Source organism: Emys orbicularis, chromosome 3 (assembly GCF_028017835.1).
Source record: "Emys orbicularis isolate rEmyOrb1 chromosome 3, rEmyOrb1.hap1, whole genome shotgun sequence".
In the NCBI taxonomy this organism is placed as follows: Eukaryota; Metazoa; Chordata; order Testudines; family Emydidae; genus Emys; species Emys orbicularis.
In genome coordinates, this window is record NC_088685.1 from 3,745,661 (window position 1) to 3,756,008 (window position 10,348).

Genomic DNA, 10,348 nt, shown 5'->3' on the forward strand with positions numbered 1-10,348 from the left:
TCATCGCTTGTGGGGGAAGAGTAAGGGGGAGGCACTGCAAAGGACACCCTTGCACAGTTCAGTCCTTACCAAAAGTAAGGAGAAGCCAATGCGTGGAACAAAGGTCGTTTTGGGACTAAAATGAATCATGTCCAAAACCAGAGTTTATTGGTTTGGTTTTTCTGAAGGATGGGCTTCTGGTAAAGATACTGGCCTGGGACTTGAGTATTCTGGATTCAATTCCCTGTGTGACCTTGGGCACATCACTTAATTTCTCTGTGCCTGGGTTCCACACACAAGTTCTTATCACAATTGGAACCTGAACTTGCTTAGGGCTTCTATGTACTGTGTAATACAACTTAAGAGAAAATCAACTGAGGGATGGAGAGAGTACTTAAAAAGGGAAGGTTACAAAACAGAAGAATGAATCCTTTAAAAAAATAAAAGGACCACCATTAAAAAAGGGAGATTTAAAAAAAAAAAAAAAGATTGCTTGTAGGAGAAATGAATAAAACAGGCATGGGTGGATAGAGCGAAAAAATTAGACAATTAAGGACCATGGACTTTGGTGAAGCAGAACGGCCAGTCCACCCTAGTCCTATGGGGCGAGTGCATAGACAGTGGTTTGGATTAGTGCAGTGTGTATTGGGTTTGGGGGACAGGGTGGGGATACCAATCTTTTAATTTTTCCAGGGTGATCACTGGTAAAATGTCAGAATACTTCAGTACATCAAGATTCAGGAAACAATCTGATGGAGGGTAAACGTGTTCATGAAGAAGTGACAAAAATATGTTCTCTATGTTTAAATCCTTCTCTGCAGAGGAGATAAACCACGATGATCCAGTTCAGGGCGCCCCTGTGAAAGAAACACACCCCAAGATGGAAGAACTGGGGCAGAGACTCGATGGAGTGGGACTGAGAACACAGCACTGGCTGCCCAAACTACGAGACAAATTGGGGATTATCTCTGCACAAGCTTTGAAATACCTAAGCTATGAAGACTATTTAAAGCTGGAGTGCGAAGTAGAGCACCCATGGGAAAAGCAGGCTCTCCGAACCCTACTTAACATAGCAGAGAGCAAAAGAACAATGAAACAGCTGCAGGGGGAGCACTTGGAGATGCTAAAGAAGAGGCAGGAGCAGGCTAAATTGGCACTTCAGGGATTAAAAGAAATGCAGGAGAAAGGCAGGAGCCGCCATGAGGAAGCTGTAAGAAAGAAGGAAGAGGAGCTGCAGGGAGCTATGGACATAGCCCCAGAGTATTGGGCACCGGCTGAGAAGCCTTTGAAGGAAGTGATAGAGAATGTGCACAGACAATTAGACCTCCTGGAGGAGTCAGTGTCCCAGAGTGAGAATCTCCCTGACAAGGAAGTTTTGAGATGGGCGTCGGGCGGGATGGCCCTGCAGGGCATTTATAAAACCAACAAGCTCACAGAGATGGTGGAGAAGCGAGAGCAGCTCATAGACATCCCAGAAGGGTTCCAGCTCTTTGGTCCAGAGCAAGGGCCATTGTTTGAGAAGAAGGAGTTTTCATCGGCCGAAGCAGAATCCACATTCACAAAGACCATGGAAAAGCTCGGCTTCAGCATTAGCGTCACAGCCAAAGGCGGGTTTTGGGGGTTTAGTGCTGAAACCAGCTCAGATTACAGCAGCTCTTCAGGATCTGAACAAACCCACACATCCTACTCTGAACACACCTACATTTGCATCACCAAGTACAGCTACATCCCAATGGCCTCGTGCTACTTCCCCAAGGCTCAGCTTCGACTTTCCAGTGCAGCGCTGCAAGAGTTAAAAGAGATCGAGCAGCTTTTGAGTCACACCCCAGAGCCGGACAAGCTCAACATGCTGAAGAGCAGGGGCGGGAGTTTCTTCAAGAGATTCGGGTCTCATGTAAACCAGGGCTCCCTTCACTTGGGTGGGATATTCTGGTGGAAAGCATCTTCTGAGGGATTCCGGGCAGAGCAGCTGGACGAGGTGAAGAAACAAACATCTGAAGCACTCAGCTCTTATGTTGGGGGCAGCTATGGTGGTTTTGGTTGTCATGCTGCAGGAAGCGTTAATGTATCAAAATCAGATTCCAAAACATCCCTTCAAGGCACTGATACAAAAACCTTCCAACCAGAGATTCAGCTGTGTATAACCAAGACAGGCGGCCCACCTGGAGTGGATTCACTCACAGCATGGAAATCTGGGCTACTGGCCAGTAACAAAACCTGGTCTGTTATTGACAGAGACTCTCAGCTGATTCCAGTGTGGGACATAATCCTGTCCAATCACAAACAAGATTTTAACGATGTTTATCAAATGAGCAGCAGCCTCACAAGGGCCTATGAAGCCCTAACAAAGCTCAGTGCAAGTACATTGGTTGGGGAGGAATTAGTCAGTGCGGTGGATGAGGCCAGATCGTTCTTAGAGGAAATGAAGACCTGGGAAGTCACTGGGGATGAAGAACAGCTGGTGACTCTGCTCAATTTCAAAGAGAAGCTAAATGAAAAAACAAAACACAACAGGACCTGGATTGACATCTGCCTCTCGGATAAGGTGCTTCAGGATTTCCTGGAAAACACAGTTTTACTGTGCAAAGATTTACCTGCACAAAACACCATGCCCACCAAATCTCTGCTGCGCTGTCTTCTGGACCCTCATGTCTATTCAGTTCAGAATTTTCCCAAGTCTTCCTCCATTATGCAGTGGATCTTTCATGCTGAAGAAAAGCCACAAAAATCTATCCGTGTTTCTGAATTTGCTGACTTTATTCAAGTCCTACAGGACATGAAGAATTGCATACAGGCTGTTACCTATGGGCCTACGCCCTCTCCAGCAGCAGTGGAGGCAGCAAAAGTAAAGGCCAGCTTGGATTTGAGCTTAGCTTTCTGTTCCTTGCGAAAGGCTCTACAGGGCCGAGAGCAGATAGACATAGAGCTGTTATTGCTCTCCATTGCAGCCAGGGCAGGATATTGTGTGGAAAATAACATTTTTCAGCATCTCTTCGGATGCCCAGAAATTAACTTCATGTTAAAGGAAATGCAAAGGGCACATGAGAGATATTTGACTCTTAAGGATCAGGATATTTCCAGAGCTCAGGCTTTCCTGCTGTTGACAGGTCTGACAGTAGCAGCTAAAAATAAAGTTATGACCCCTGAAGAGAAGAAGAAATGTTTGACTTTTATTAAAGATCACATGGGCAACTCGCTGTCACAAAAAGTTACTTTTGTCCTTACAAAGCACAGAGCACTCACTGATTGCAAGGCACTAGAAAGAGACTTGAATTCCCTTGTAAATGGAAATTTTGAAGCCACAAATGAAGATCAGAAGCAGGATTATATACAGAAAGATCTAGAAAACGTTATTCAAGTAACGAAGCAGGTAAATTCACCAATGTCAACATTCAAAGAAATGCAATCCAGAGACACTAAGACATATGAATATCTCCAAAACTCAAGGTTTCTAAAATTAATTCAGCGACTTAAACTTGAAAATTACTATCCAAATAAAATGGGGGTGGCAGACTTCCAGAAAATTCACAAAACATCTTTACATGACAGCTCCCCCAGCAATGAAAGTGAGCTGCCATTTTATTTTTTGGATAAGCTGTTGATGCTGGACTATCGGGTAAGGTATTTGATTTGCGAGGATGACAGGAAAACAAAACAAGGCTTAGCCAATACCCTGAACACCAGCGATGATGTGGATGAACCCTTAGATAATTTAGATGACATTTTTAATGATGATGAGGAGGAATCGGAATCTAATGAATTTGCTGAAAGTAATGAAGGTCAGGTGCATCCCATGGACATCCTGATGGCAATTTTTCACTGTGCAGATGATTTCATGAGGCAATATATTTCAACAAAGCTTTCTTTATGTCAATTTGCACTTCCGCTTTTGGTGCCAAATCCCTGCACTTCAAAAATAGAATTCCCTCTTTGGTCCTTTTGCCAAGTTAACAAGAAATGGCAAAGTCACGAGAAATTTCAAAACAAGACCGGGATTAGGAAATGTAAAGATAAATCAATTTATCAAGCAGACCTACCAGTGGTGTCCTTCATAAGATTTGGTGCATCTTCTTTTTCTAAATCTCAGCTCTTAAATACACTGTTGAGTAAGCAAAAGCATAGTATTTTTTTCCATCGTCACTGTAGAGGCAGTAGTAAAAACTGCCTCTTGATGGAAGGTGTTGTGGAAATTACTTGGTATTGTCCAGGTGGAAAGGATGATGACAGTTTTGACAGTTGCATCGCATTCACTAATCTTCATGGAGATGCAAGAGAACATGAGCAACAAATCAAATTTGTACAGGAAATAGCTTCTGTCACTGTGGTTCTCTTGTCGAACACTGATCGGAATGAAAAGGGCACAAAGGTTTTACAAGACCTTCTAAAATCCCCCAAACCTTTCATCTTTCTCTGTATTGACAAAGAGAGAATAGCAGTTAAAAAGTCTGGGAAGCGAGTAAAAATAGCTGTTAAGAACCAGAATGAGGCAAAATTAATGGAGGAACTGACCACTGCAATTAAATGTGCTGTAGAAACTTCAAATATTTCTTGTAGTCTAGGTAAATGTGCAAAAATTGCTCGAAAGCATGGATTCCTTGTTGACAAAGACAAAGGAGAGTGCAAGAAAGGCAAAGAACTGGCCAAAAAAGTAATGGATATTCTGAAACAGGAAAATATTTTAGATATTAAGGACAAATTATTACCTCTCCAAGGAGAATTGTGGCACAAGTGGTGTAAAAAGGATAAAGAACGAACCCATTTGCAGGACGATGAGAAAATGGGCATTGAACAACACCTAAGCCAAATAAAATCAGAAAAGCATGCAATACGACAGGAGCAGTTACAGAGAGCATCCCCCCTGAATGAATTAATGAAGTCAGTGCTTTCAGCTCTGACTTTCCCTTCCCACAAAAGCAAAATGTATTTTTTACAGTGGCTGAAAGTATTTATAGCTGATCTGTCTGCTGATCATCTTCCAGAGCTTCACCATGATTCTGGGCCACGAAACCAAAGAGGAGGAAATAATGACTTGCAAAAACAATCAGAAAAATTATCACATAAAATAAAGGAATCTACTTTTGGTCTCGAGCATCTTTTGAGAGAGGTGGGTCAGATTTATGAAGCACAGCCTGAACAGGAAGCACAGCCTGAACAGGATAAACGCTATCATGAACTACCAAAAATTGTAGCTGATTTGATGGTTCAAGGGTATCCTATTGAGCTGCTGGATGGTGACACTCTTTATGTGCCATTGAAATGGATTGGAGCCATCTTCGACAAGTTAATTGAGAAATTAGGAGACCAAAAGGTGTTTGTTCTTTCTGTACTTGGCATCCAGAGCACTGGGAAGTCAACACTGCTAAATGCCATGTTTGGACTTCAGTTTAATGTCAGTGCAGGGAGGTGCACCAGGGGAGCATTTATGCAACTAGTTAAGGTGGATGATGAGCTCAAAAAAGAGCTGGAGTTTGACTTTATGGTGGTTATTGACACTGAAGGGCTTCGGGCCATACAGCTAGAAAATAGATCAGCACTCAGCCATGATAACGAGCTAGCCACCTTTGTCATTGGTCTTGGCAACACAACTTTGATCAATATTTTTGGAGAGAACCCTTCTGAAATGCAAGATATCCTACAGATCGCTGTCCAGGCATTTCTGAGGATGAAGCAAGTAAATCTCTCCCCAAGCTGTTTGTTTGTGCATCAAAATGTTGGAGACATAACTGCAAATGAAAAGAATATGGAAGGACGAAGACGCCTTCAGGAAAAATTAGATGAAATGGCAGTTACTGCAGCCCAGCAAGAGTTCTGTGATGTTACCTGCTTTAGTGACGTTATCCAATTTGATGTGGACACCCACATCCATTACTTTCCTCACCTCTGGGAAGGAAACCCACCGATGGCACCTCCAAACCCCAGTTACAGCCAAAGAGTGCAGGAACTAAAGAGGGAAATTCTCATGGCTGCCAAAGAAAAATCTAAACATAGTTTTCTAAGACTGTCAGAATTAAAAACACGCACTCAGGACCTGTGGGAGGCTTTGTTAAATGAGAATTTTGTATTCAGCTTTAAAAATACACAGGAGATTGTTGTATACAGCAGACTGGAAAACAACTATAATAAATGGACCTGGGAACTGAGAAGTTTCATGCTTAATCTGCAGAACAAGCTGAACATCCAAATTCAGAATGGAAAAATCTCCAAAATAGATAGAGTAGATCTTGAAAAAAGAGTTGAAGAAAAATATGATACCACTGAAAAGGACATAGAAAGGTATTTTAGGGAAGACAAAGACTGTAACATACTGATTCAATGGGAAAAAAATATTAAAACAAAAATGAACTTTTTCAGACAAGAACTGATTGACAAAATTTGTCAAAAGGGTCAAGAACTTATCAATCTAAAGAATTGTCAAAGTAGTTTTGAACAAAGGAAATCAACTTATAAAGATGAGTTGCTTAGAAAAAGCAAGGAGTTAGCCCGACATTTCAGAGATAAGGAATTGAATGAAAGTGAGCTTAGAGATAGCTTTATCAGTATGTGGAATGAATGGGTTATTGAGGTGTCCTCTGCTGCCCCTCGTGTTGAAGAGCCCAATTTTAATGCTGATATGGAGATTTTCCTTTACAAGCATTTTAGATCAGAACAAAATATAAGAAACAGGATTACAACATCCTCTGAATGGACTGTTTTTCCTCTGAACCCTTCTGAGCACATCTCAATGAAGAGGAAATGGTATGGACTAAAGCAGAAGACTACTAAAGAATGTGATGTTGAGAATTTAAAGACAATGACAACACACCTAGAGCATCATATCTATGAATACATTGAGAACAAAGCGAGCAAGATAATGAATTACACTTCCAGTTACTTTCATGAAATAGTGGAGTTAATAAGCAGAAAGTTGGAATCGGATTCAGAGGATGACAATTTTACATTAACACACTCGTACAAAGTGAATGTCTCTCTATACTTATGCCAAATGGCAACAAGGAAGTTTAGAGAGACATTCAAAGCATTCCAGAAATCAGATGATCCAGTCCGGTATCTTGAAAGTAAGAAAGAGGAATTCTTTAGCTCTTTTAAAATCGCCTGCCAAGGAGCAACATCCATCACAACTTTTGCTGATATTTTATGCAGCAATCTTAAATCTGCTATCTGCCATGCAGTCTATGACAAGACTGCCATTGACATAGCAAATGAGATGAGGTCTAAGCATCCAGCCTTCAATGGCAATAGAAGCACACTGGAACTGTTCATGCTGGGTTGTCTTTTAAAGCAGGAAGATTTTGAAAAATATCAACAGTATATTTATAACCCAAGGTATTATATGGAGGATTTTATCAGACGAGCTGTTGATAGGTATTGTTTAGACAAAAAAAATCCAAAATTGAAAAATTTCTTAAATTTAAATCTTGATTCTTTTCAGACTCTTGTTCTTTCGTCAATTCATGAATCAACTAAAGTTGTTAAAGATAAACAGGGCAATGTAGCCTCATGGTTGGATGAATTTTGTACCAGGCTTGGAGGGGATATGTACCTTCCCAGAAGCAATCTGACAAGCATTGAACATCAAGAAACAAAAGACATACAATTTCTTAAAGAAGTGGTGAGTGAGTCACTGATCCCTGCCTTAGAACAGCTGAAACAAACATTCTCCGAGATTGATATGGATCCGTTTGTCACAAAACCCCATCAACTCCTATTTGAGCAGCTCGGTGGGTGTTGGAAGCAATGTCCCTTTTGCAAGGCTGTCTGCATGAACACAATTCCTGGTCACGATGGAGATCACAGCGCTCTTTGTCATCGTCCTCAGGCCTTGGCTGGCATCCAGTGGGAAGGAACAAATCATCTAGTCACTGACATTTGTACCAGCCTTGTAGCAAGTGACTGCAAAATAGTGCTTGATCGAAAAACACTTCTGTGCAAAAATTATCGAGAAGTAGGACCTGACTATGCAAATTGGGACATCAAACCAGTTACCTTCCAACTGTCTTATTGGAAATGGTTTGTCAGTCATTTCAGATCTGACTTAGAAAAAATGCATAATGGAAAATTTGAAGGCAAGGGGGCAATCCCGACTGATTGGAATGACTTAAACAAGGACAAAGTACTTGATGAGATGCTGTTAATGCTGAACATCTTTGATGGAAGAATCAATTAGATGTGAGAAATTTATGTTTTGAAAAGGATATTGAAAAATATTTGCAATTAATATTGCTTGAATAGCTTTAGGAAGGAACCTTTTCTATCAAAAATATAGTGAAGTATGTTGGAGGGCTTGTCATATTTTACTTTAAAAAAACAAAAACAAAAACACCAATATTTTTTGTAGGGCTCAAGGGAGAAGTTGCTGTGAAACTTTCCAAAAGAAACTTCCTTCTTCATAATAGAATTCACCAGGTCCCTCATGCTTTGTTCCACTTGGAGAAGCCATTCCTGAAAATTAATTCAAATGCAGTGGGTCTTCTTTGGTAGCAACAATTGCAAGAACACAGAGAATTTAACAGTGGGAGAGGACTCTCGGGTTATGTGGCAAGGACACTTAAACTGAGGACAATACCAAATTGATAAGATCTTTATTAAAATGAATGAAGGAAAAACAAATGCTATGAAACACAGATTTACAACACAACAATACAACTCTGTGACTCCTGTTGGTAACATCTCTATCAGAGAGAACTACTTAGCCTAACATACTCACACCCTTCTGTCACAGAGTGTGGGGGGAGACAAGGTCCTGCACCCCTGGCTTCCTGCGATTCATCATGACTCTCAGCCAGCCAGTAAAGCAGCAGGTTTATTTAGACAACAGGAACACAGTCCTCAGTTAGGTCCATCTTGAGGTCCCAGGGGCACCACAGCCCCATTGGGGGGTCAGAGCCCCGTCTGGGCTCCCCTCCATTACACCAGCCAGCTCCTGAAACTCTAACTCCCTCCAGCGTCTCTCCCCTGGCTCCTCCCCCAGCCTTTGTCCAGTTTCCCGGGGAGAGGTGTCACCTGGTCTCCAACCCCCCTGCTGGGTTCTCATATTACATGCTCAGGTATCTTCCCTCAAGTCCAGTCTCCCATCCCCCAATGCAGACCGTCCCAGCCAAACTCCCCTGCAACCTTCCCAGGCCAACACTCCCCACTCAGCATTCAAAGAACACAGTAAGAACAGTCCCAGTTCGACACACCTTCCCTGAAGGCCTGGTAGTAGGAGACAGAGTACCAGCCTTGCCCCTGGCATGCCCGGTGAATTTGATGGTCCAGGCTTCCCCAGTTGGTAGGGATTTCATTCGAGTGTTGAGTAGCTAAGCTGTATTGCAAAGCTGAGCTAATAGCTTGATAAAACATAGGAAAAGCAGGGCGAATGAACAACCCTCTTGCATGGCTGTTGACCCCTTTTATAGGGTCCTGGTACTGCTTAATCCAGGCCCAACCTACCATGCCCAGAGCTTATTTACTCACCCTAATAAATCTTCAGGTACACTTACTCTACAGGTTAATATATTATGACATATGCATGTGTATTAATATTGATTATCTCACTCCCGAAACCGTTACCTTTGGTCTCACTTGTGACTTCCATGTTCTGCGGTGTACTCTGTGGTTACTGGTCTGTTCCAGACATATGATAAACATATTCAGTTCTTTGTTCAGTTCCCCATTCAGTTCCCCAAAGTCAAGAGAGGCAACCGATAGGCCATTTATCTATGCCAAAGCTTACAAATACCCATACTAACTTGCTCTAGCTAATCATACAGGATACAGGCCTGCAGGTTCCTTGCGTTACAGCCAACTATTATGAATAACCATGGATAACTATTATGAGTAACATATATTGGAATTTATAAACAACCCCCGAAAGTATGATTCAACAATAGTAAGATATGATAACAAAATAGTATGAATCAACCCAATGAAGAAAATAACATTATGTAATATAGCAGGGTAGCAAACTGATCTTATGGGCTACAGTGTGAACAGACAGGAGAGGTTGTTCTCACAGAGAAGCAGTGTAAAAAGCACCCCAGGTTGGAGAACTAAGGGGACACAGCTGTTCAACAATCCAGATTGTACCCTGGGTAATGTCACACGCACATTGAGACCAGGTCTGAAAATTTAGACCTAGTTGTCTCATCCAAGTTAAAATGGTTGTATGAGAGAGAGAGGGAACAGAACCTCAAGGGACAGATCCCCAAGTTTCACCTCACTTAAAATGACTTGCTTACAAAATCCAGCATAAAAACCCCAAAGTGTCACAGTTCATTAGTTCTGGAAAATTGCTGACTTTCTCCTTTTGTCTATTTGAAATTTCAGTTTGTATTGACTTCGCTAGTACTTTTTATGTTGGAAGACCTCTGTGTAACCCTAGGGATATGTG

General features: G+C 41.7%; 1 protein-coding gene across 1 annotated transcript; it reads left to right on the forward strand.

Annotated features, from left to right (window-relative positions):
* The first annotated feature begins 859 nt into the window (after positions 1-859).
* On the forward strand, positions 860-8,143 carry LOC135876838 (interferon-induced very large GTPase 1-like). Its single transcript, XM_065402192.1, has one exon. The coding sequence runs from the start codon at positions 860-862 to the stop codon at positions 8,141-8,143; it is 7,284 nt and encodes a 2,427-aa protein (XP_065258264.1).
* Positions 8,144-10,348: the final 2,205 nt, after the last annotated feature.

Bases quoted from the DNA above. Each gene is read 5' to 3' on its own strand.
- LOC135876838 (XM_065402192.1), top strand. From the start codon at position 860: ATGGAAGAACTGGGGCAGAGACTCGATGGAGTGGGACTGAGAACACAG.